This window comes from Ochotona curzoniae, unplaced genomic scaffold (assembly GCF_017591425.1).
Source record: "Ochotona curzoniae isolate NIBS_2020 unplaced genomic scaffold, NIBS_Ocur_1.0 contig_43, whole genome shotgun sequence".
Taxonomy (NCBI): Eukaryota; Metazoa; Chordata; class Mammalia; order Lagomorpha; family Ochotonidae; genus Ochotona; species Ochotona curzoniae.
This window is the reverse complement of record NW_024466218.1, coordinates 3,042,091-3,068,803: the sequence shown is the minus strand read 5'-3', so window position 1 is coordinate 3,068,803 and position 26,713 is coordinate 3,042,091. Positions and strand designations below refer to the sequence as shown.

Below are 26,713 nucleotides of genomic sequence, written 5' to 3'. Positions count from 1 at the left end.
ATGCCTTGGCTGTTTCCCAGAACCACAGGGGCTCTGGCCATTTTAATGGTAAGTCCCAAATTTTCCTAAGAGCAAACTTTCTCTGTGTCCTTCCTTCTGAGAGGATGTTACATTTGACTGATCCCTTCTGTAAGTTCTGAAGAGTATAAAATAGAAATAAGCTTTATAAGACTTAATGCCAATTTCCTGCTTCTGGATTCTTTTAATGTATTTTACACAGAAAGATGAACTACTAAGCAATCAGTTTTCAAAAAAAAGAAAAAACTATTAAGTATTTCTTCAGCTCACAAATTTGGTCATCCTGATCTCAGGTACTTCTCACAGCACCTGTTTTTCCTTCAAAGTATTGCTCTTACGCATTTTCTATCATACAGACAAAAACACACCAGAGAAAGTCACTTCTGGTTTTTAGGATTATATGTTTCTTAAGCTTATGGCTAAGAACTCCACAAGTCTGGTCTTGACACCTGACGTGTTTCGAAACTGGTCAAAGATCATTGAATTAAAATCAAAGTAGCGTTTGACTCTATTGGAATTGGAAGCAATATTAAGAAAATAGTGTGAATGTTTAGTATTTTTAGTTTTTTGTGTGAAACACATCCTATATTAGGCAATAAAAAACACACAAAGCATTGTGTGAGCCACTTTCACAGGGAGTAATGCTTTTGTTGGTAGAAAATTGTATATTGTGTTAACTGAAACAGAAGTCAAGGCTGAGAGCCAAGATTATCCTTAACTGTGCTGTTGTGGCAAAGAAAAAGTATAATGTTATCAGCTATGTTATGGTATCAGATTAGCTGTATGCTCTAAGTAAATATCAAAATGCTAATATTTAGATGTCAGTGATCAGCTTGGTTGTCCTAGGTCTCAGTTCCTCATATAAAAAACATTGAAATAAATGAACATCAAGAAATTAGAGAGAGATGGATCTCAGGAAAAATCTTTAATAAAACTTAGAGTGACCTGATGATAGTATAAGGGGGCTCCATAATCCACAATTTCCCAGCCTTCCCTCTCAACACAATGGTCAATCAGAAAAATGAGCGTCATTTCTTCCTAAGACGCTGTTCAACTATGATACTCTGCTTTGGTTACATGACCCAAGAATGTAGTGAAGAGAAATATGAAAGATGAGTGACTGTCGCACCCTTCCAGTGGGGCTTATCTGGATTAAACAGCAAGAGCCTGATAATGCATGTGTGCAAGACAATAACCAACACTGGGAAGCTAAGGGATAGCTAGAAGTGTCAGAAGAGCAGTGCCACAAGAAATAGATTCAGGCCAACACAATCAAACTCCCCTCCTTTGATTTACTAATCCCTCTTAGCTAAGCTATGACTGCAGAGTAACCACGAACCTCTTACAATAAGCCTGTGTGTTCATCTTTGCAACCCCAGAACCTACCATCATCATATCCATCTTACAACTGATGCAAAATTATCTGGAGAATGAATAAATGAAGGATCGAATGAACCTCTTTAGACTATAAAACTCTTCACAGGGACTTTATAGTTCTACTGATCAGGAGAAATCATGAAAGGAAAGGCATTTCCTTAGGAAAGTTACACATAGATACACACACAGTTACAAGCCACTTAGACATTTGCTTCATATGTAATTATTACTTGGAACTTATCTACCTAATATGGTAGCCACTGGGTATGTGTTCATCAGTTGGAATGTGGTTGGTTTGTGCTAAGATGAGTAGTTAAGTGTAATAAATACATCACATTTGGAAAACTTAATGCAAGCAAAAGAATGTAAAATAAATTACAAATAATGTTTATGTTGATTGCATATTTGAAATGAGAGTATTTGGATATTTTAAAGTTATTTTTACCTTTCTATAATATTTAATGTAACTGAAAAAATTTTAGGTTATATATCTGGCTCATCTTTGGGATTCTATTTATATTAGACAGTTCTATTTATATTAGACAATGCTAGTCTGCTATTTATGATATTAGTAGAAGGTAGTGGGAGTCAGGAATGAGGTCAGCAGATCATGGATTCAGTGAGATTTGAGATTCATTAAGGACAAAGAGGCCAAAGACAGCTATTTCCGGTGTTAGAAAAAAGCCTGTGCAATCAGGGCATTTGCCTAGGGGCAATGGACACACCGGTTTGACTAGAATGAAAGTTTGCATTGGACAATCCAGGGGTGAATTGGAAAGGCAGACAAGGGTGAGACTAAAAAGCACATAGCATCCTTTTAGAAAGGAGGAGCCACCCAGAATTTTGAAATAGTGTGGTTATGCAGGAAAATGTGATGGTTTTAAAAAGCACTGTCAGACAAGAACATACATCTTTTGTTGTTGAGAGGTGAAGCCCGAAACTTGTAAGACACGTTTGGAGGTTTTGAAAGCATTCCACTATCCAGTGACCATGCAAATGTTGCCTGGCAAAGTCATAGACTTAGGTCTGTGGCTATACTGTTGACTCACCCCAGACTCTGTCAAGAAAGAACAATCATTTCCCACACAGCTTCCAGTGAAAATGTCACTGTGTGAAGACAGCAGCATTGTGTACAAAAAGGCTGGAGAAACATAGAATGCCATCTAGCATTCTAACTAGTATCAATTCCAAAATGTAGCAATAGTCATGATTCTTGATAACTTTCTGATGTTGTGTCATTATTTTAAATAATCATCAACACAAGTTTCAATAAGTTAAAGAAAGGTAATGTTTCTTCCTTGAGCTGGAGGATATTTTTAAAGTTGGTTTTTAAAATTAGTAACACAAAAGAAAAGCTGTACCATAAATTAATATGGGTATGAAGAAATAATATGTTTTCCAACTTGGAAATTCCTTCAAGTTTACAGCTGTCCTAATCTCTTAGGCTAATCAGGTAGGAGGAAGAGGCCTGGGGACTACTGTCCACTCTTAAAGAAAGGGACAGTGTTTATCTGTTTATTCTTTGATCCATTTCACACAATATAAACAGGCATGTGGAGAAAAGCGTTGTGGATGAAAATGTTTGCTTTCATAATTTAATCTCTATGAAAAAGTTTTTCCTTTGAAGCCACTGTTTAGTGTCTTACAGTTCACAAATTACAAAACACTGGCTGTCACAGAACACTATTGTAAGCATTCAAACAATGAGGTATTTAAGTTCAGGCTCATGTGTTATGCAAAAATTTATTCATAAAAAAATTGATGATAATAAGAGCAAGAGGGTAATTTCCATGTTAATTTCTGGTTTAGAACATGGTCCAGATATAGAAAAATTATTTTCAAATCTCCAGGACATGCAAAAAGTGAATGTATACAAAAGAATTTTTGCCTAAATGGCCTGGATGTTTAATTAAAGGTAACATCTTTGAGATATCGCTTCTCAACCATGAAAGAATCCAATTTCCAGCGTAAATGAATACATGAAGACAAATTTCCTATTGAATCTCTGCAGAACTTAAGATTCAAATATGAGAATAACCTTGCCAAATGAGTCTGCCCAGTCCTGCCTGACTTGGGCATAAATCAGGAAAGACGTAATTACCTCCACCAATTAGCACACCTAGTTGCTTAATCCATGAACACAGTTTTCACCTGGTTCCAGAACACTGCATGGCAGTGAGGATTCTTACAAACCTCTTACCCTGGCCCTTTCCTTCCAGCAGGCTTGGTCTGATAGCCTAAGGTGAAGGCTTGCTTTGGCAGGCTGTTCACAAGAAAATTATGTAGACAATTGTTTATCCTATAATTACATGAGGAAAATCTGAATCTAATACACACATTTTTTCCTAAGGAGCCACCATGTACCTGACTATTCTATGCACTGCATAACTCTAGGAGGTGCAGTCACATAAATGATCCTGTGAACACTACCCCCTACAGTTGTGCAAGCAGAAACCAATAAAAGCAATTTCCTTCTGATGCTCAAGAAAAAAGACACTTCTTAGATACTTCGAATCAAATGAGAAGTTAGTTCATATCAGTCAAGTTGTGCTTTTCTATTTTTGTTTTTTTGGCACAAGTAATTAACTTTTACTAAGCATTTACCTTGCGTTAGGGCACTTTACACCTTTTAACTTGTTAATTCCCATAACCAACCTATAAAGTAAACAGGATTATCATCTAAACTTCACAGACGAGAACCCCCAAAGAATTAAGTAGCATTCACAGTATATATTTGGTATATAATAGGGACCAGGATTCGAGTTCAGGGATTCAGGAGACAGGGTCTAATTTTATGTAACTCTACTAGACTTCATGTATGCTACACAGCTTTTAAAACAAGAGTTTCAGGATATGCAACAGTGTTTCTCTTAGCACTGCTACCATTTTATAAACTAATTCAGTTTATTCTAAGGATCAGTCACTGAAAACAGCTGAGTTGTCCTAAATTAGGGAATAATTCATAAGTAATGAAATATATGTTATTTTTACTCAGTTAAGGAGTTTACCTTAATGAATGCACAATTTATTAGAATATTTTGGAATGATTAAATTTAAAATTTAAACTGGCCTGACTTGAATTGATCCAATCTATTTTTTAAAAAATTTTTTGCTGTTATACTGGTGCAATACAGTCATTGTTTTTCATTTTCAGAATTTACAGTCATCCTGTTTTTCATTTCCAGAACACTGTTCAATAAGATACATGAGACATTTGACACTTCATTATAAAATGGGCTTTTTTTTTTTCAAATGATCTTTCTAACCATAGGCTAATGTAAGTGTTCTGAGCACATTAAGTTCATCTAGGCTAAGCTAGTGTGGTCAGTAAATTATATGTGTTACATGCATTTCGGAGATGATATTTTTAATTTATGAAGGGTTTATTTATGATCACAGTCAAGGAGAATCTGTATGTAGAGAAAGCTATGAGCTATCAGGAAACAAATCTTGCTTCCAAATTGTAACTATATTCACTAAACATGTTTTTCGGTAATCTGTAGGACATGACACATTCACAATCACTGTGTCTCAGCAATTAGAGGAATAATCTCACCAACTTCTATGTATTTCATGATATTAGCCCAAAAATATTAATGAATGCAAACTACTATGTAAGACATGCAGTGACTTCTTGAAATCACCTAACTTATTCTACAGATTTCTCAGAGCAGAGTGGGATGACCCACTATCCATCCTGAAGACTGAAAGAGTAACCATGCACAAGGGCTGGCTCCCTACATTCTAATTCTAACCGTCTGTTCTGCCCACACTAAACTTTGAAATAAATCTAAACAAAATGCTGGCCAAACTAGTTTACACAGCAAGTGTTACTATAAATGCATTTTAAAAATCTAGCCACCCAAAACCTCAAATTCTACTTGTTACACATCAGATATATTCAAATGTAATTGTAATTATAATTGTACAATTATACCCAACTTTACTAGGAAATAAGGCACATGGATACCAAATTATTTTATATTTGATTACTTCAATTTAATAACCAGATTTTCTTCTACTAAAATCCTTATAATTTCTATTTATGACAAATTTCTTAGAATACATGCTTGAAAAATCTTATGAAAATTCATAGGCTAATAAGGAAAAAAGAAATCTTCAAGATATAAAATATTTTTTCTGTATTTCAATTCAGGTTACCATAAGAGACAATTTAATCTATTTAAATTAAATTGATTTAAACTGTCAGGACGCAGTTTAAATATTTATCAATTCAAATGAATGATTTCACAATGTGTGCATATTTCAGAATAACACATTATACTTGATGAACATATCATATCTATGTGCCAATTTAAATAAAAATATAAATAGCTTTTAAATTATTATTTTAGTTGTTTAAAACAACTAGTCACTGAATAAAAATTAGCTAATTTGTTTTTTAAGTAATCTAAGGCAGTGATTACAATTTTAAAAATCTATGAGTATTATGTTATTCAGAAATGTTTCTTCTCAACAACTCCATATTCTCAGAAGCAACAAATATATACACATGGTTACACAATGTCTTCAAAATTCACAGTCTTGGTGGTCTGACTTTAAAAGTAAAGGTATGAAAAAGCAAAGACTAAGACTGAATAATTTCTCGAAGAATGCTGATTCTATGAAAAGATTGGACAGATGAGAAACAAAAGTCTACAATGCTAATTGTCTACTTTGAGGTGGGTCCATCTTTTGCTTCCTGGGAAGAGAAAAGGCATGTTTTAACTGTCTATTCGAAGACTCATCTTCTGCGGGACTAGTACAAACATGACTCATACTTGCGGCTGATTCTTTCCAGTTTTCCCGTAAAGGGGATCAACCTGATCCACCTCTCCTGTCATGTGTGACTGACTCACTCTTTTGAACTGAGAAAGGAGCTGTCCGATTATTGCATTGTTCTAGTCTTTTCTCCTGAGTAATTCAAAGTCATTCTTTAGCAGAAAGAGGTAATTCTGTAAAATTCACTTTGAAACATGTAACAACACACTTAATTCTGCATCGCTATTCTAATACACACTTTGAAATCAGGAATTCAGCTTAAATGTCTGGAAGCCACAGGGGTCTTGTATGCTGAGTCTGATGCGGTTACCCCATTGCTTGGAATTGGACTGAAATATTCATTGTAACCTCTGAAAATTGCAAACAAATCATCATTTCAGGAGCAACCATGTTCTTTGTCCCAACTGGAATCTACGTTGATTTCCTAGGACAGCCTCCTTTTGTTATTTTTTTCTACATATTTATGTCAACTTTCGTAACAATCCAGTGTGACGGTAATGCACATTCTCTCTAGTTGGCATCTGAGACTCAAATTCTGGCTCTACGTGAACTGCTCAATTTAGCCAAATCTTCACTCTCTTATGTCAGCAGTTCTTTATCCATAGGATTATAAGGCCCCACACGATGGCTCAATGGCTAAATCATCACCTTACAAGCATCAAGATCCAATATGGGTGCTGGTTCATCTCCCAGCTGCTCCACTTCCTGTCCAACTTGCTGCTTGTTGTCTGGGAAAGCAGTAGAGGATGGCCAAAAGCCTTGGAACCCTGCACCCATATGAGAGACACGGAAGAAGTTCCTGGCTCCTGGCTTTGGGTTGGCTCTGCTCCAGCCATTGCAGCCATTTGGGGAGTGAACCATGAATGAAACATCTTTGTCCCTGTCTCTCCTTCTCTCCATATGTCCTATCTGCCTTTCCAACAAAAATAAATAAACCTTAAAAAAAGAAATTGAAATGGAATCTTCTTCAGATGGCTATTGTATAAAAATATAAATATTATATAAATTGTATTAGTTTGTTAAGTATAAGTCCCTGTAACAATTGACACAGATGCCACATCACAAGCATTAGCTATTATTCTTTCTTAATCCTCTCTTGATTTTGTTCTTCTGAATTATTCTTCAAATCAATTTCTAACCAGATTATTTTCAGGTCTAATAATTGGCAGATCAGCAAATGGTAATTAAACAATTGCTGGGGGAGGTATTGAGAGGGTTATTTAAAAAGTAACATAAAAGCACTGGTTTTAAAAATTTCAAATTCTCTTGATTTACCATATAAAATGTTTAGTGAACATATGCTATAATAAATCATAAGTTCTGTTGAACTAAATTTCATGGTGTAGAATGTGTATTGCACAAACTCAGGAAAGGAAAGATCAGTAAAGGCAGTTTCATGGAGCTCATTGGAATGTGAATGCAAAGTGATATTTCAGTGGGAGGCAGGGGGAGAAGAATGCATTGCAGGCAGAAAATTAGAGAAAATGGTACAGATGAAGGACTCATATACACTTGAGTAACTGAAGATCCTCCCCTCTCTGAATTCGATTGACTTTAACTTTTCATTCAAAAATCAAGTTCAACTGTAAATTAGTAATAAAGAAGAGAGATCCATGTCCCATGGCCAAATGTCGATGATTCCAATAGCGTCTCTTCATCTTCTGAACCAGACTAGTTCCTTTGCATTCTTCCTCCTCTCATGAAGGAAAGACAATGCCCTGTTCCTGCATCTGACTTATACATGAACATCCTTGTTCAGTCAGCTGAGGTTGGCAACAGCCACTTTCTGGAGCATGTCACATTGCCCCTCACTATTGTTTACCCGGATAACAGCTTCCATAGCTTCTAGCAACTGCTTGGTGGCAGCCAGGGAAGAAACTTTTGGTTACTTCAGCCAGCTATCAAGCACAGCCTTACATAGTCCAAAGATCCTTCTTTGCATCAATAAAATTCTATAGACAGATTCAAGATCTGGAAGACTTTATATAAACTACCTGAGAGAGTTTATTTCCTGGTGGGAATAAAGCATTCAAAAGGTTGCTTCTCTAAACACACTTGTTTTAAAATAGAAGCAAATTGTAATATGAATAGCATACGTAATCATCAGAATCATTAGCTTTATGTCATTAGTTATTTAAAGAATTGACATTAATTTGACTTCATTTAAATGTCTACAGGCATTTGTATTGGTTCATGGAGAACTACGACTAGAGGTAAAGTATGAAAAACTTTTGCAATTAAAATAATCATTTAGCTTAAAATCATCTTTAGAAGGAATAAATAACTATTGTTTAAAGTTACTTGATAATATAATTGTGAAAATATCCAGGATTAAGATTTTAACAGTTAACCCAGCAATATTCAAAAGTAGTCACCTATAAAATGTAACTTATGTCATGCATTATTTCTTACTAAGTAAATCAATAGGTAAAATTCTATGTAGTGTGAAGTCCATAAAGCAAGCAAAAATATGATTAAATGTCAACCTTAAAAATCATATGTGTACATTTCTTTTTTCTTGGCAAAGTTAGAGCATATTAGGTATCTAACAGTGTTACAGAACTTGAGATGTAAGGGGATTCTTAACCTAGCTGTGCATAATCATACTAAAAAATGACCAATAATGTGCATATGCTATATCTTCTGACATAAGACAAAAGGACATGAGGAAAATGGAACAGCATTGCAGCCAGCCAGAAGAAGATACAAACGTGAATGGGTGAAATTTGCCAAACCCTGCAGAGAAAGAGAAGACAACTCAAAAAGAAACCCCATTGCCAAGGTAAGGTGTATGGGCAGAATCAACATCTTTACAATAAATGTACAAGATAAAAATCAGAACAACATGGGAATTTCCAAACAGAAACACACAAATTTAGCAGTACACAGTAAATGAATTGATATGTTCAAAAAAACTATAACAGAAATAATGATGGCAAATAGGAGATAAGAACGTTTGAGTGACATCCTGACCAACATTATTTATTTAGTTTTTTGAACTTAATTGTATAGCCTTATTTGGAGCCAAGCTGTAAAATACAAATTAAAATTTTGTCTATGGATAAGACAACTAGAAAAATGGTGGAAGTAAGTATTGAATTAGCCAAAGTACTGATCTTAAAAATACAATAATAGATCTATGCTTATTAAATTATTCTAACTTTGTACTTACTGGATAATTTCTCTATTGGAAAGCTTAAAATTACAGTAAAAAGCAATTCACTTTGACAGCTACTGTATAAGCCCTTTCTATTTTTCTCTTCATTTCTCTCTATTTAAGGTAAAATGAACATTTTTTATAAAATAAATTTAACTTTTAGATACATTTCCCATGAACTTTTTGAATTATTTTCATAGAGCTGAACCTTCATTTGATTGTGGTGGAAAACTCTATGAACTTGAGATTAAGAAAAAAAAAAAGACCAAGAATAGCTATTTAGTTAGTCCGTTAGTAGTTATTCATTTATTTGAGATCTAGAGAAAGAGAGACGGGGTATGCATGCTTGTCCAGTAGCTTACACTTCAAATGTCGACAATGGCTAAGACAGGTGAGGCCAAAGCCAGGAGCTAAGAACTCAGTGTAGATCTCCCTTCCCCTGGCAGGAACCAACTCTTCGAGCCATCCCCTTCTGCCTCCCAGGTCACGCCTTAATAGGGAGGTGGGTTAGGAAGTAGAGTTAGAACTCAAGTCCAGGCACTCTACTGTGGGATGAGAGCATCTTAAGCAGCATCTGAACTGCTAGGCTAAAAGCTCGCCCAACACACACACCTTTTCCTTCCCCTTTATATTATCAGGTAAAGAGGAAGCACTCAGAAGTAATGTTTTCAATCTTAAATGCCTTTGACTTCTTCACATCTTAACCACAGTAGCCACATTCTGAGCAAATATGCTAAAGCCAAAATGATTAATGTGTCAATCAGCTATGTGAGTCAACAAAAGCCACAATTTGGATCAATTTCATATTCTTTATGTCTCTCAAGGCAAAAAGTAAATGGTACGAAGGGACAAATGAACACATGAGTTTAGGTTTGGGCAGTAGAAGAAGGCAGGGAGGAAAGAAAAAAAACATGAGTGGGATCACCTTAACATTTTGGGTATTTTGGGCTACAGATTACTTCAGATTTTCAAGCAACTCAGAAAATTACCTACCGAATATCTGGGGTAGGAATTGATCAGCCTCCTTTTGGGATCTTTGCTGTTGATCCGAACACTGGTGATATTAACATAACAGCCATAGTGGACAGAGAAGAAACCCCAAGCTTCCTGGTAAGTTTGTGTCTTCTAAGTCTGCCTAATCTTTTTACACACGTCTTTAAATGGTAACACTTTTCTATTGGTAATTTAAAAGAGAGATCAGAGACTATATCAATCTGCCAAAAACTAGCATCAGTCACACCACAAAGAACCTACCCAGTATGATTATTACACCTGCAGGAACCTACCCGGGGGTAAGCAAGAATGAAGACTGAATACAAGCACCCAACCTGCTCAGAGCTCTGCCCGCCACAACACCTATTAGATCGGCTCATAATGGGCACCTGTTTCAACTTTGCCTACCATGTAGAGAGATTTTTCTTCTGTGCCTCAAACTTCTATACAGGCCCACATAACATCATTCTAGTTAATATCATGCTAACGATACACAAACTAAACTGACAGTAATAATCCATACTTTTGCTTTATTCCTAGATCACGTGTCGTGCTCTAAATGCCCGCGGACAAGATGTAGAGAAACCACTTATATTAACAGTCAAAATTCTAGATGTGAATGATAATTACCCAGTATTTTCACAAAACATATTCACGGGTGAAATTGAAGAAAACAGTGCCTCAAGTAAGTGTCTGCCACATTCATCCCTTCCAATGTATCTGGTTTTCAAATATGAGTATCACTGTTAATACATCATTTTTATAAAGCTAATTTATTATCTTACAGTTTCTTCAATAGTTTTGAAAGAGAAACTGTAAAATATAATCTTGTTCTACTTAGCTAACAATGTCAGTTGAGCTAAAGAACCACTAGAACTATATTTCTACATGATAGCCCTCTTATCTGATCAACAATAGCTCATTGCATAAGCTATTTCTACAAGTCTCAGGCAGTCATAAGGCTATAAGAGACAGCCCTTGGTAGCCCAGGTGCCTGAGCTGGGCTTTTTTACATTATAAGGGCAGGAGCACGCTCTTACTGGTTAATTGGGAAAGGGAGAGAATTAGAAGACCATCTATTAAATGAAGAGATAAAGACACAAAATAGCCTTACCTTCAAAAAAGCCAAGTCTTGGGAAGAACTAACGATCTTTTTAAAAATATATTTTTATTTGTTGAGAGACAGAAAGACACAGAGAAATAAAGACAGAGTTACCCTCCCCTGGTTTACACTCCAAATGCTCCCAATGTCAAGGCCAAAGCTGAGAGTCAGAAATTCACTCTGGACCTCCTACATGGGGGCCCTTCCAGGGTCTACATTATAGTAAAAAAAAAAAAAATGGAATCAAGAGCCAGAATTAAGAGTCAAACTCGGCTATTCTGATGTGGCTCATGTGGATATAAACCACTAGGCTAAATGCCTGTTGAGAGATACATAACTTAAATGTCAGATGATTTGTTGTGAGCATATATATACTTCTAAGATGTTTTTTTTTAAAAAGCAAAGATTAATGTGGAATGGTGTTGAATATTTCATGTGCATAAATAGGAATTTTTACATAGTCTTCAATGAGCACTTTCCTGTGTTCCTAGACTCACTGGTGATGAAACTCAATGCCACAGATGCAGATGAGCCAGGTCATTTGAACTCTAAAATTGCCTACAAGATTGTCTCTCAGGAACCTGCAGGCATACCCATGTTCCTCATAAGCAGAAACACTGGAGAAGTCCGAACTTTGACCAATTCTCTTGATCGAGAGGTAAAGCACAGGGCATGGCATAATCAAAATGGTTTGACAGAAACAAATCCAAGAAAGGTAACTTCATTTGATCTAATATTCAAGGGAGTGAGGAAAAGAAGCTCTCCATATTTGCGCCAATTTAAGTAAATTCTGCATTGTGATTCAGGGGAGATGGAACATGTACTTGAGTCCTACGTAATCTGTCATATGCCAAGCCTTTATTCACAGTGAGTTTTTTTTAAGGCATTGGCTTGTGTGGACCAATATAAAACTGTGACTTTTTATCATACAATAGATGAAATCTAAACTTCTTGGAAGGGAGACATTTCTCTCTGAACAAAGCCTTTAAATTGTATACCTTTAAATTTTATCCCTGCTTCTGAAAACTAAAGAAACTCCTTCCTCTCTTTTCCCCATCATCTTTCACTGCTATCATCCATCTACATCACCAAAAGCTACCTTGTCCAACTCCATATGGTTTTTGCAGAAATTATTTCCCAAATAGAGGAAGAAGGAAGCCCATCAGCGAACTCTCCCCAGATAACTGTCTCACCATATTTATTGTTCTTTTGGCTCTAAATGTCCTGTCTTGCCACAAGAAGCTCACCAAAGAGAAAAATCCATGATCTCCCTTCCAGGGCTTCCATCCATCTAATCACTCAGATCCCACAAAACTCCACTGTCATGGACAGCCACCAATGCATGGGATCTGTCCCAACAATGACCTTGAATGTTTTCATTTTCTTATTCACAGGAAGCAAATCATCATCACTTGTTTTCTTGGAAGTTTAATTCTTTCTTTCCCTCCAAATTTAGCAAGTTTCCAGCTATCGTCTTGTTGTGAGTGGTGCAGACAAAGATGGAGAAGGACTGTCTACTGAATGTGAATGCAGTATTAAAGTAAAGGATGTCAATGATAACTTCCCAACACTTGGAGCCTCTCAGGTACACCCACTGTTCCTTGAAGAATCATTTAAAATGTTTGAACGCTTTGCCATCCTTATTCAATATTTGTCAGCCTGTTCCTATTAAAATGTCCTGTACATTTTTTTTTCAAATAACCTTGTATAAAGCGTAAGAATTCTGGCCTGGGAATTTAATGTAGTAGCTAAAGGTATCACATGAGACACCCATATCCCAAACCAGAGTGCTCATATCTTTTATCAGGATGCTTGGTTCGAGTCCCAGTTCCTCTATTTTCTATCAGCTTTCCTGCTATTGTACACTCTGGGAGGCAACAGATAACGGCTCAAGTACTTGGGTTTCTGCCATCCACATGAGCTACGCCCAATGAGTTCCCGACTCCAGGTTCAGCCTGCTCCAGCCCTGGATGTTCCAAGATGGAAGATTTCTATTTCCTCTCCCCATCTCCAAGCCCTTCAAATAAAATGAAAATAGTTTTAAAATATAACAATTCAGTGACTAGTAAAATGATAATAGATGATCTAGAAAGTAATGATCAATATCATTGATAGTCTCTCTAGGTAATCTGAAAATGAGTTTTAAATTCTGCTTCTCCCCCTTTTCAGTATTCAGCAAGTATTAAGGAAAATACTTTAAGCTCTGAGTTACTTCGATTTGAAGTCACAGATTTGGATGAAAAGTTCACAGATAATTGGCTTGCGGTGTATTTTTTTACCTCTGGAAATGAAGGGAATTGGTTTGAAATAGAAACTGATCCCAGAACTAATGAAGGCATCCTGAAGGTGGTTAAGGTAAAAATTATTTCCCTTTATTGGCCAAAATATACTATATTGGTAAAACTATCACTTAATTTGATTCTACACTTGATTTGATTCATTTAATAATAATTCAACAATTTAAAAACATAAAAACAGATGCAATTTTAATCATGACATAACCTCACTACTAATACATATCTCACAACCTCATATATATATATATATATATATACATATATATATATATGTTGTCTTCTGAGGATATTCCAAAGTTCATAGATAAGTGCAATTAGAAAAAAATTTATTTTTGTTCAAAAAATTTTTTAAATCTACACTTTTTTTTTTATGAATTCTACTTTCCATGAAGTTACCTCTTATCCTCTTCTTAGCTAATAGATGTCTAGCTCTTACCCCTATTCAACTTTGTTCTCAATTCCACCTGTTCACCACCATATTTTTCTTTTAAAATCATTTGGATTCCTCACACTTTGCTCTCTTACTCATCCACTGTGACAGTGGCTCTTAACTATGAGTAAGGTGTTACAAGTTAAGAATCCTAAATATGAAATGGGTTGCAGTCTTGGAACTTTTTGCTATGGGATGTATGAAATTTGTTCTTTATATTAATTAAAAATCCTTTCTACCCAAACCCTAAAGCTTTCTCTATCTCACTGGTTTCTGAAACTATTTTTCTATGAAAAAAAAAAATCAAAGAATCCACTCATAGTACTTGGTTTATAGTTTTCTCCTCCACTACTGGATTTTCCAGACTATCTTTTTGAAAGATTTCTAAGTTTTTAATTTTATTTTTAACTCTAGGCTCTAGATTATGAACAAATGCAAAACATGCAATTTAGTATCGGTGTCAGAAACAAAGCTGAATTCCATCAATCAGTAATCTCTCAATATCGAGTTCAGCCAATCCCAGTCACAATTCGTATAATAGATGTCAAAGAAGGCATTGCATTCCGTCCTGCTTCCAAGACATTTACTGTACAAAAAGGCATCAGTAGTACAAAACTGATTAATTATGTCCTGGGAAAGTACGAAGCCATTGATGAAGATACTGGTAAAGCTGCCTCATCTGTCAGGTAAGACTCTTCTGATAACATCTTATTTGTTGATGTAGTGTTAATCTTCAAAAGACTATAAAATGATGCACAGACATGTGGCAAGAAGAGAAATACAAAGATGATCAAAAAAGGGCCCAGGTAGCTACACAAGAGACAAATTTTTACCTTAACTTCATGGGACTGAGAAATTTCTTCTGTCAAGGGCCATTCAAGAATTTACAACATCATTTGCAGGCCATACAAAATTCTCAACAGTTAGCCCGATATAGGTTCACTGAATTTCAAGCCTCACTTGTTTGCCTTGGCCAGAGCCCAACCAAATGATTTTGCAGGGCTTTTGAATGTTTCCCCACCCCTGAAAAGGAGAACAGGAAAAACATCCATGGAAACTTCCAGCTGAGTCTAACAACACAGGGGAAGTTCACCAGAAGACCAAGTTTTTTGATCAGACAAAACACCATGTACACAAATAAGCCAAAAGCACAATAGCGTCCTGCAAAGTGATTGCTAGGTCATGAAAAGAAAGGACACAGGTACTTTATTGCACAGAGATTCAATAGTCAAGTTAATATATACTTAAGCACTATGAAATGCTACTCACTCATATTATGTTAATTTTCAGTTACTTTTTATCAATCCATATTTGTAGGTTTCATATTAGGTATAAAAGCATAGAATTTAAAGTAAATAATTTTCAATCAATAAGATTCTATATTTGAAGAATATATTTTTTTTCTTTTCTGCAACAGATATATCATGGGTCGTAATGATGGTGGCTTGCTGGCTATTGATTTAAAAACTGCTCAAATCAAATTTGTCAAAAATATCAATCGAGATTCAACTTTCATAGTTAACAAGACAATCACAGCTGAGGTTCTGGCCATTGATGGTAAGAAAAATATTCCAATATTCATTCTGAATAGATAATTATAATTGCTTAATACATTACCTTTATCATAAGATGAATATAATCACTTTGAGACTTTGGGTCTCGAGTGAAAGGCAGATGAATTCAGAAACAAAGCCTGAGAATTCCAGGCTTGCAGAGGGGTCTGCAAGAGCAGTGCCTTCCCTAGGATTTTGTTTTCATTGAGGTAGGAACTTTTTTGGCTCACAAGAATTCATGGCTTTAAGAAGTAGCTATAGACTGATGGAGGACACGCATGAGGGAAGTTCAATTCCAATGTCAGGTGAACTTGCGAAGACCTATAGAGATCATTTCATTCTATCATTAAACAAACATTCTCCACATCCAGCATGTCTTAGAATAATAGTAATTGGGTATATATCCTCAGGTATAAAATTAATTTATGCTCAACATAAACAAATACCAAAACTAATACAATTAATATCAAAATATTACAATTTGGGAAAACACCAAAAAAACTCTGAAATAATTCAACTTTACACAGGTTTTTTTTTATTTTCATATTTTTTATTGTCTTGTCAGGATTTTAAAAATCTTTTCTCCAAAAACCTTTTTATCTTTAAGTACTTACTTACTGTGAATAGATTTACCTGAACTTTAGAAGCAAAAATTATCCATTCGTTGGTTACAAGTCAATCTAACTGTAAAATAATAGCTTTTGTAAATGTGTTGGTTTATTTTCAAATAGTGAATTTATGAAATAATAGCCAGGCTACTAGAATTACTAGCCCATTTGATAAGAAATTTTCCTTTTGCAATATGTAGCAACAGGATGAAGCCTTACACTTTCTGAGAGCAACCAGTGTAATCTCTCATGAGAACATACGCTGACTTGGTGGCTTAACAAAGCCATGTGAAAGGTTCTGTTTTTCTGTTGAACTTTGTTCCACTAATTTCTTTAACCCTAAAATGTTATTCTCACAGAAAACACAGGTAGAACTTCTACAGGCACCGTATTTGTTGAAGTACCGAGTTTTAATGAGAATTGTCCAACAATTGTCCTGGAAAACACAACAATTTGCAGTTCTTCCCCTCTTGTGGTGGTCTCTGCCAGAACCCTGGAAAGGGATAAATATGCTGGCCCCTACAGGTTCTCACTAGAGGACCAGTCTCTGAAGCTACCACCAGGCACGTGGAGCATCACAACACTCAATGGTGAGTGCTTAGCACAACTGCTGTCTTCAAACTTGCTGTCCCTTTATTTTCCCAGGACTGGGCATTTGGCATAGTATGCCTGCATTCCATGCAGAAGTGCCTGGGTTTAAGTCCTGCCTCTATTCCTGATTCTAGTTTCATACTGATATATGCCCTGGGAGGCAACAGAAAAAGGTTCCAGTGCTTGGATCCCGCGCATCCATAAGAGAGACCTGGATGGAATGCCAGTCTCGGCTGTTGCTTACGGACAGTGTACCAGCAGCTGGGCAGCATCAGAGCACCCTCTCACACTCACACTCTCCACATTTCAAGCACATTACTTTATATGAAAAGAGGTCATTTGGTAGCAAGACCCAAGAATCATTGAAAACATTCTTTGCACAGGAGATAGGATCTTAGCCTTGTGAATTCCTTCTCTCTTAAGAAGAGGAAAGAAATAAGATGTAATATGTTTTCTGTTTTCCACACCATTTTTTAGATCTTTTTAATATGATTATTTCTGCTTCCCCTGTGCATCCCTCAAAAAACTGACATTCAAGTAAGGCATCTGTTTTGTCACAAGAACTCTCCAGGTATCTAAGTAAACTTTCCCCTACAGGGGCAGTCTGGAAGCAGACATGGAGCAATGGAGCACTAGGTCAGCCCTCTGCCTATTGGAAGCGGTTGCCTCGTAATCCTTAAAACATAGTGGGCTGGAACTCACAGCTCTGTTTCCCTGCAGAGAGGAATTATCTATCCCCATTCCTCCTGACACTTTTCCTGCTCATCCTACACATTCTGGATTTTCCAGAAGTCTCATGAAAATATTGGAGTTCATAAAAATTCCCCTTTCTGAATTTTGTGATGACCATCCAGCCAGTTAATCCTTAGTAAACTCCCTCACTTTTTCAAGCTCTTTTCTGAAACAATCTTGTTTCTTTTTTGAATGTGCCTTCCAGTCACAAGTACCAACCACTGCCAGAGTCACTGAAGGAATTTCCTTCTCCATGGCATCCAGCTTTAGGGCCTTTCTGGTCCTGATGTAAGGAGTCAGCTCCAAATTCTACACATAGCATATGCTTTAAGGGAGTTGCTGCATGGCCATTGAAGAGGCTGCTAAGGATAGATCAGAGAGAGTAAGGATGTGGTACTAGGCTCACCTGCTCAGACAAGGTTAGGAAAAGAAACAGAGGCTGGACTGGGTAGACAAGGGATAATGTCAAAGGCACAGCATGATCAAGAATGATTCAAAAGGGGCCAGCACAATGGCTTGCAAGCTATTTCTCTGCCTGCAATGCCAGCATTCACTTTGGGTGCCAGTTTGAGTCCTGGCTCCTCCACTTCTGATCTGACTCCCTGTTTATGGCCTGGGAAAGCACCATAGGATGGCCCAAGGTCTTGGGTCTGTGCACCCACATGGAAAACCCATAAGAAGCTCCTGGAGCCACGTTCAGTCTGTTGTGGCCATTGGGGAAATGAACTAGCAGATGGAAGCTCTCTCTCTCTCTGTTACTCTTTCAAGTAATAACAATAATAATAATGTCTTTAAAAAACAGAATGAGTCAAACCACACAAGGCTACTAGTGTTCAAGCCTGAAGTTAATGGGATAAGAACAGAGAGAAGCAGTGGAGAGGGCACCAGTGAAAGTAGAAAGCCAATCTTGATAAGTTAGACACAGGAACAAGGGAGTGGGGCACTGCAAACCCTCAGAGGGGAGTATGAGTCAGAGAATTGGTATGGACACACAGGAAACCAGGTAGGCTCCAGGAGTGGGAACCCTGATCCTTAAAAGACGCCCACCTCCCACCCTCTTTAGTAGAAAAAGTAGAAAAGTAGAACTGAGTTCATTGAGGACTTCATGTGCCCATGTGGATTATAAAGGACAAGAAAGCAGGTGTAGACAGATTTACCCAGCTCATCACTGCTAATAAACATCATCATCACCATTCTATACAATAGGGCTCTCTATGGCCACACAAGCTCTGATGACAAAAGTAAGTCATTTTAAGAGCAAGAGACACCTCATTCTGCTGTTGACTGATATGCTTGTTTCTCCACAGCTACTTCAGCACAGCTCAGAGCCCGACAGCCAGTGACTCCTGGAAAGTACAAGGTCCCTCTTGTGCTTACTGACCGCGAGGGCAGACAATGCGAGATGCCAGAGAGCCTGACTCTAGAAGTGTGTCAGTGTGATGACAGAGGCTTCTGTGGGAGAACTGGCCCAATCAAAGAACCCACCCGCAGGCTGCCCTCTTGGAGCCTGGGGCCTGCTGCAATCGGCCTGCTCCTCCTGGGCCTGCTGCTCTTGCTGTGTGAGTATGCCAAGCTTTGTTCTGTGTTGGACATCATTATGTGCAAGGGACTGCCTGCTGCCTGCATTCACTACACAATAGTCCACAGGCAAATCAAGGAAAATGGCATTTTCTGGGAGATTTTTAGATATTTGTTTTTTGTTAGCAATCTATATTCATAATACAGCAAAGCAAGTCCTTTACAAGAGTAAAGAGGGGCAAAAATAAATCATGAGGACTATCCAAATACTTCTAGTTATGGTTGTAGTCAAAATAATGGCTTTATCTGTGAGTATGCATTTTCTCTTTTTTATTTTCTTTTTTCTTCATTAATGCACAAATCCTAGTAAAATACATTAAAAACATAAATATGTTTTCCCATCCTACACATTTTAAGTGTTTGGTTCAGTGCTATTTAGTGCATTCACATGGTCATAGTTCCATCATCACAGGCCATCCAAAGAACTCTTTCCATCTTGCAAAATCAAAGTGGTTCCCTTAAAACACTTCCCATTCACCCTCTTTCAGACATATAATTTTGGAACAACTCTAAATTTATAAACCAAAAATATGCGGAGCTATACAAATAGTCCTATATGTTTTACACTCAGCTTTCCCTATTAAGGTATCTTTTCCATGTTCAGGACTCATATGATTCTAAAATAACAAAGAATCTTGACCAAAGAAATTTAGGACATGCTCCTAGGATAGCCATATGTTTTGAGTTTTACTGTGCATAGTAATATGGCAAAGGTACAGAAAAGCTTTTGTTTAACCCAGCATTTCTGCAAAATAACTCACCACTTAACATCATTCACTGAACACATCTAGGGAAATTATACATATATTATTATACTAAGTATAATAATATATTTAATTACATAACATATAATAATATATAATAATGTAATATATTAATTAATAATATATTTTTTAATATATTAAAAATAAAATTTGTTTTTGTCAATGAAATTTTGTATTGTCAATTAAAAAAATTTTAGTAGCATTTGAATTTTCAAAACATCCCATGACTCAAATAGTATTTAAATGTAAAAAAACTGATATTTTAGAGAACGTTATGTTAAATTTTTGCATAAACAAGAAAACCTACAGTAAACAAAATTACTTGCCCAATTTATTATAGAATTATAGCATTTAGCATTAAAATAAATGTTCATGTGAATATATTCTACTTCTACTACTTCACTTAAATTTCTTTTAATGTATGAAATATTTAAACCACAAAATAATACAGAATAGTATATAGCTATCACTCAGACTTACTGTACATGAACATCTTTGATATTCAGTAGGATCTTTTTTGAAGAAAAATAAATTTCTATTCGGTTTATGCCCTTCACATACCCATTTCTTTCCCTCCTTTGTCTCCAAAACCTTTTACAATTCTGAAATTATGATGCATCATTTAGCTTAATAGCAGCAATTTGCATGCAGAGTTTCAACTGTTACTATCGTATAAGTCAAGTTCAACAACAAAGATCCTTCAAGGACCTCATGTGAGTCACTATGCCTGCTTCCAAATAACAAAGGGATTTCCCTTAATTTTGTACAGTGTGCTGACTCACTCATGTCTAAGTGCATGGGAAGAAACTGCCAAAATTAAAAAATCATCCTAGAATTCACTACAAATGTGTGTTGCAGAAGTTTCATGGGACGGAGAAATCATCTAATTAAGCCTTAAAACATGAATAAGCTATAAATAATTGCAAAACACAGGAAAAGTGTTTCCAAAGGATATCAGCATGAGTGAAAGCCAGGAAGTACTGGCAAGAATGGAAGATACACTGGGGAGTGCCTTGGCATAAATTTGAAAGGACCATGTGCACTTGCTGCACCATTTGCACTATAAGCTATGAGACAGGGAGTCACCACAGTGCCTTTGAATAAATGACTGCCATCATCAAATCAGTATTTCAGAAAGATAATTCTGGCAGTCCTGGTTCCCCTAAATGAGCAAGGAAAGAAGAATTTCGAGGTTTGTGATGTTGTATAAAGATGAGGAAGGCCCAATTCAGAGCCAGCCATAACATCAAGATATGAATAGGAGGAGAAGCAGTGGGACACAGCCTTTAACTAGATTAACACCACAACACCTGCCCCAAGACTGTTAACTATGTTAACTGATTAGTTCTCACAACCTATAATGAAGATCATATTTACACCTCCTCTTCAATGTATGAGCTCACTAAACAAAGAAAGATTGTATAAGCCCAATATGACATAGCTCTTGAATGGTAGAGCCAAAGTTCATACCTTGGAAGTCTGTGCTCTTAACCTCCCCAAGCTGTCTAAGAAGAGTTCAGACATCAGAGTTGGGGTCATTGACAACCGAGTGTAGGAAGCTCCCACTTGCCTGAAGAATCATTGTCCTTATTTCCACGAGAATGACATTAACCTTTATAACCAACCATGTGCAGAGACCTGTATATACATTGACAGGAAGTCATCCGAAAACTCAAGTCACAAATAGTCCTTCAATCACAATTAAGGGCGTATCAACACCCAGCTTAGAGCACCTCCCTAACTGCTAAAGGAGTTTCTGGTTAATGATTATTTACTAACAAATTATTAACACCATTTATCTAAAACATTACCACACCTGTCTAAAATCTTGACCATACAGTTGTATTAGGGTACTTCAAAAACTTCACTGAAAATAGAGTGAAAACATAAGTTTATTTAGGCATGCCAAATTTTTGAAATGTGGGCTTGCATTTGGTTTGGGGATTCAGACACTGGCTGTGAGGGGATAGCTTCCCTTATCAGAACACCTGAGACCTGGTTCTGGCTACATTCCCAATGTTAACCTTTCTGCTAATGGGAACACTGGAATGTAGCAGGTGACAGATCAAGTGGTTGGGTTCCTGCCATCAGTGTGGCAGATCTGGACCAAGTTTTCAACTCCCTACTTCAGGCTGACCCATGCAGGACCAATTGGAATTTGATGAGCAAGCAAGCAGCCAGGAGTTCTCCACGTCTGACTGCTTTCTACACAGTCTATATATGCTTCCCAAATAGCAAATAATTATTATTTTGCATAAGTTACAAATATTTTTGAAGCCCAGGTATACAAAGGATTTTCCAAAAAGCTCTAAGAAAATGCACATTATAAAAATTTGTGTTTGGATTTCAAAATTTTGTGCCAAAATAAACATCCATTTTTTTTTCCAAAAGCTTTTTGAGGTCCCCTCCCACAGCATCTGCATAGTCATCTGACACAATACTATAGCCTCACAGGCACAGATAAAGGCTGTAATCATAAAACTGAATTGAGGAAAAAGATTAAGAAACAAGTCACCTTTAGCATAGATCAAACAACGTTATTACAAGACAATAATATGCATATAAAAACATTTGATTTCTTTCATAATCACATGAAATTGTAGTGTGCTTAAATTACTAAATTTTATTTTCTAGAAACTAATTTTGATTTTCATTAGGAATTTTTCATATTTACAGTACTGGATTTTCCTTTTTGAAAGATGTATCTTATTTAATTGCACAGCACAGTGACAGCTAAAGGGAGAGTCATCTTCTAGCCACTCCTTTTTTGGGTCTCTCCAAAAAAGGCCACAGTGGACAGTGTCAAACCAGGCTGAAGCCAGAAGCTCTGAGTAGCAGGGACCCCAAGTATTTAGGCCATCTTCTGCTGTCTCCCAGGCTCATTAGCAAGAAGTTAGAATGAAATCAGAGCAATTAGGATTAGAACTGATGTTCCCATATAGGATGCTGGCGCTACAAGCAACAGCTTAACCCACTGCACCACAGTGATAACCACGTTAGATTTTGTTTGCAACATTTCAGATCATTGTCAATTCAAATAGTTTCTTAGCAATTCAAATGTTCTGATTCTCTGTTTCGGTTTCCACTAGTGGCCCCACTTCTGCTGCTGACCTGTGACTGTGGGACCAGTGCACTTGGGGGAGGCACAGGAGGTTTCATCCCAGTCCCTGATGGTTCAGAAGGAACCATTCATCAGTGGGGGATTGAAGGAGCCCATCCTGAAGACAAGGTGAGGATCTGTCTTAGGAAAAGCTTACCCACTCATGTAGAGAAGATCTTTGATTTGCAGTGAGATAGCAAAAGGGGACAGGGGCACACAAACAGAACTCTTAGCCCTCAGTGTGACAGTCGGTGAGTGCTAAGATGGGTGGAGCCTGTTAAGCTGTTAGTTCCTCAGATATCAAAATATAAACATGATTACTCCTGAAACAATCTGGAATGCTTATAATAATAACGCTTGTGAAGGGTCACAGTTCACCCATATTGCTCTTAAATCTGATTCACTTTAAAATGTACTTCTTTTCAAATTTGGATTCTAGGAAATCACAAATATTTGTGTGCCACCTATAACAGCCAATGGAGCAGAATTCATGGAAAGTTCTGGTAAGTAAATAGAAACTTTTGGTTTCTTAAAAAGCAATAGTGGATTAAATTAAACATGTTCAAAATTATTATTTTATGTAAGTTGTAAGTAATAAGTTATAAGTAGCTTATGTAAGTTATAAGTTATAATAAATGTTATAAGTAGCTTACTATATTTAGTAAATTTGCCAAATTACTTATTTAGTAATAAGTTATTTACTGTTTTAGTAAATGAACTTATTTAGTAAGTAAGTAAATGAACGAACACCATTTTTAATCTCTGAAGATTTGAACTTTTTTTAAGTTTTAACAAAGTGTGGTATAACTCTCAGGCAATTAGTTATTCATCTTTAATTAGGAAAGGTCTCACATGGAGAAAACCACACACATGAAGGAAAACAAACCACCCCTGTATCTCTGTAGTCCAGGTTTGTCCTTCTCTGTGAGCTCATTGTGGTTTAAGTGTCATCTATGTTCCTCAGTCCTGCTCACTCTTTCTTGCCCAGACAATGACCAATTACTAATTCTTGCACCCAATCATAATGGAACATGATTGCTTATGCTATCATTTATAGAAACTTTTTTTCATTTTACTAAATGATTATTCATATACATAGCAAACACTAAAGTCAGAAACCTCCAGGACAGGTAACTTTCTAGAAAGCATAATATAAAGTTCTCAGGGAGAATAGCTAAAAAATCCTTTACACTTTCCTTATGTTCCAAGATATCAAATGAGCACCTGCTAATTCACGTGATTACATTTCGTATGTTCCCTCATTGGTTTTCATACTGAACCAATATGAATGTTTCATTGCAATTTCTTTCATTCCTGAAAGCAAGCAAGCATTGCATTAGAATCCGTCCGTAGCTATGTGAGAATATTCTGTTTTCCTTCATATTTCTAGTGCTGTTACAGAAAATCAAATTTCTTTGTATGCGTATTCTTGTCACCCAATTGTATTTTCTCCCACTTAACTTGCCTTACATGGCAAAAGCACAAGTGCTAGTCCAGTAAAAACAACAACACTAACAATAATAAATTACATCACAACATGTGACAGAATTTCCTCTCCTCTTTTCAGAAGTCTGTACAAATACATATGCTGGAGGGACGGTGGTGGAAGGAGCCTCAGGAATGGAACTGGCCACCAAGTTTGGAACAGCTGCCTCATCTGGGGCTGCTGCAGGATTTGGAGCTGCTGTGGGACTTGGGTCTGCAGGACAGTCTGGAACCATGAGAACAAGACATTCCACTGGAGGAACCAGTAGGGACTATGCTGATGGGGCAATCAGCATGAATTTCCTAGATTCCTACTTTTCTCAGGTAATTGGTGCTGTGGTTTTTCTACCATATCATATTTTACATTATGTATTTCAGTTTTGCAGTTCACATCGTGATAGCTTCTTCAAATGTATGAAAAGATTTCCTAAGGTAACTGTCACAATCAGGTCACTGGCCAAAAAGAACACGTAGCCACAAAGGGAGAGTCTAAAGCAGAGACACACCACCCCGTCCCCAACCCCAACTCTCACTGTGAAAGCAACTGAGAAAAATCATCTGTGCTTGAGGATGAACAGCATCCCTTCAAGAACATGAAGCAGGTTTTGGGATTTTTGGTGGGTTTGTTTTTTTTTTTGTATTTTCCACATCATAAACGAGGTCAGAATACATGCCATATATTTTCAAAGGACTCCATGTCAAGAAACGCTGAAGCAAACTCCAAAATAATTGACACAAAAATCAAAGGGTGAGGAGGATTGAAGGGGGACATTGTGTTGGACTACAGAATGGCAACAGGGATGTATTTGGGATGAAGGCTCGGAATATTTCGTGGCATGTTGTAGGCCTTAGTTTTTACAGGTCAGGCTCCCACAGGATTGTAGCGTCCACACATGACGCCACCCAGGGTTGAGAACTGTCTCACACAATGCATAGAGGTATTTTCCTTGCCATCTGAGACACAAAGACGAGCATTAATATGTGCATACACAAACATTACCACACACTGCCCAGTGGAAAACCTCTAGGCACCACACCCATTTGCTGCGTTGACCTCAATCCAAATAAGTGTCTGAAAATCAAGAACTGTAACGTCAACCTAGACTCAAACTCTGGATAGACTGTCAAACATATTACTACCACTCAAACACCGGTTCCTATTTAGAACAAGATTGTTCATGTGAAGAGTATCCCTGTATTTCCAGGGAGAACCAAACTTGGGGATTTATATGAACAGTTAATTAATCAACCAACTGACTCTTTCTTAACATCCCCCCCCTTTTTCCTTCATCTTTAGAAAGCGTTTGCCTATGCAGAGGAAGAAGGTATCCAGGAGGGGAAGGACTGTTTGTTGATCTACGATAATGAGGCCATGGATGTCCCCAGTTCTCCCGTGGGCTCCCTGGGCTGTTGCAGCTTCATTGTTGATGACCTGGATGACAGCTTCTTGGACTCCCTGGGTCCCAAATTTAAAAAACTCGCAGAGATAAGCCTCGGCATGGATGAGGAAGTGCAACAAGCTCAACGGCCCTCCACTGACAGCAGCGCTGGTATTGGATCCTGGGGGCCGACCCAAAATACACAGTCATCAGTCACAACGGGGGGCCAGACTATGCCGGGTGGTCCAGGGGGCCAGACTTTGTTGGGTGGTCCAGGGGGCCAGACTTTGTTGGGTGGTCCAGGGGGCCAGACTTTGTCGGGTGGTACGGGAGGCCAGACTCTGTCTGGCAGTCCAGGGGGTCAGACTTTGTCAGGCGGTGCGGGAGCCCAGACTTTGTCTGGCGGTCCAGGGGGCGTGGTTTTGTCTGCTTCGGGGTCTTTCCAACCAGCCATTCCCATCCCTGACCCTTTGCAACAGGCTAGCTATCTGGTAAGGGAAACTTACTCAGCTTCGGCGTCCAGTTCCCTCGTGCAGCCTTCTGCCGTCTTTGATCCTCTTCTCACACCTAATGTGATAGTAACGGAAAGGATTATCAGTCCCATGGCCAGCGCTGCCGGCAACCTACTCATCCCGACAGAGCTCCGAGGCTCCTGCAGTGTGCCCTGCACGGAAGACCCTTGCTCCCGCCAGATATGACCGGAATAACTGGAATAGCTCACTAGCTGAATCTAGATAATTGATCCACAAATTCCAAAAATTAACACA

At 37.4% G+C, this 26,713-nt stretch overlaps 1 protein-coding gene across 1 annotated transcript; it reads left to right on the top strand.

Moving 5' to 3' along the window:
- Positions 1-26,644, top strand: DSG3 (desmoglein 3). Its single transcript, XM_040984684.1, has 17 exons — positions 1-48; positions 8,355-8,390; positions 8,831-8,959; positions 10,289-10,444; positions 10,868-11,012; positions 11,921-12,087; positions 12,886-13,014; positions 13,599-13,784; positions 14,571-14,842; positions 15,574-15,713; positions 16,677-16,907; positions 18,948-19,199; positions 23,072-23,211; positions 23,522-23,585; positions 24,650-24,891; positions 25,865-26,151; positions 26,299-26,644. Exons 1-17 carry the CDS (start codon positions 1-3, stop codon positions 26,642-26,644), a joined length of 2,970 nt encoding a protein of 989 aa, XP_040840618.1.
- The last annotated feature ends 69 nt before the right edge of the window (positions 26,645-26,713 follow it).

Excerpts from the sequence above, each read along its gene's own strand:
- DSG3 (XM_040984684.1), top strand. The coding sequence starts at position 1 with ATGCCTTGGCTGTTTCCCAGAACCACAGGGGCTCTGGCCATTTTAATG. Across the intron at positions 8,960-10,288 it reads AAAGAAACCCCATTGCCAAG|ATTACTTCAGATTTTCAAGC; the intron begins GTAAGGTGTATG and ends TTTGGGCTACAG. Across the intron at positions 11,013-11,920 it reads TGAAGAAAACAGTGCCTCAA|ACTCACTGGTGATGAAACTC; the intron begins GTAAGTGTCTGC and ends CTGTGTTCCTAG.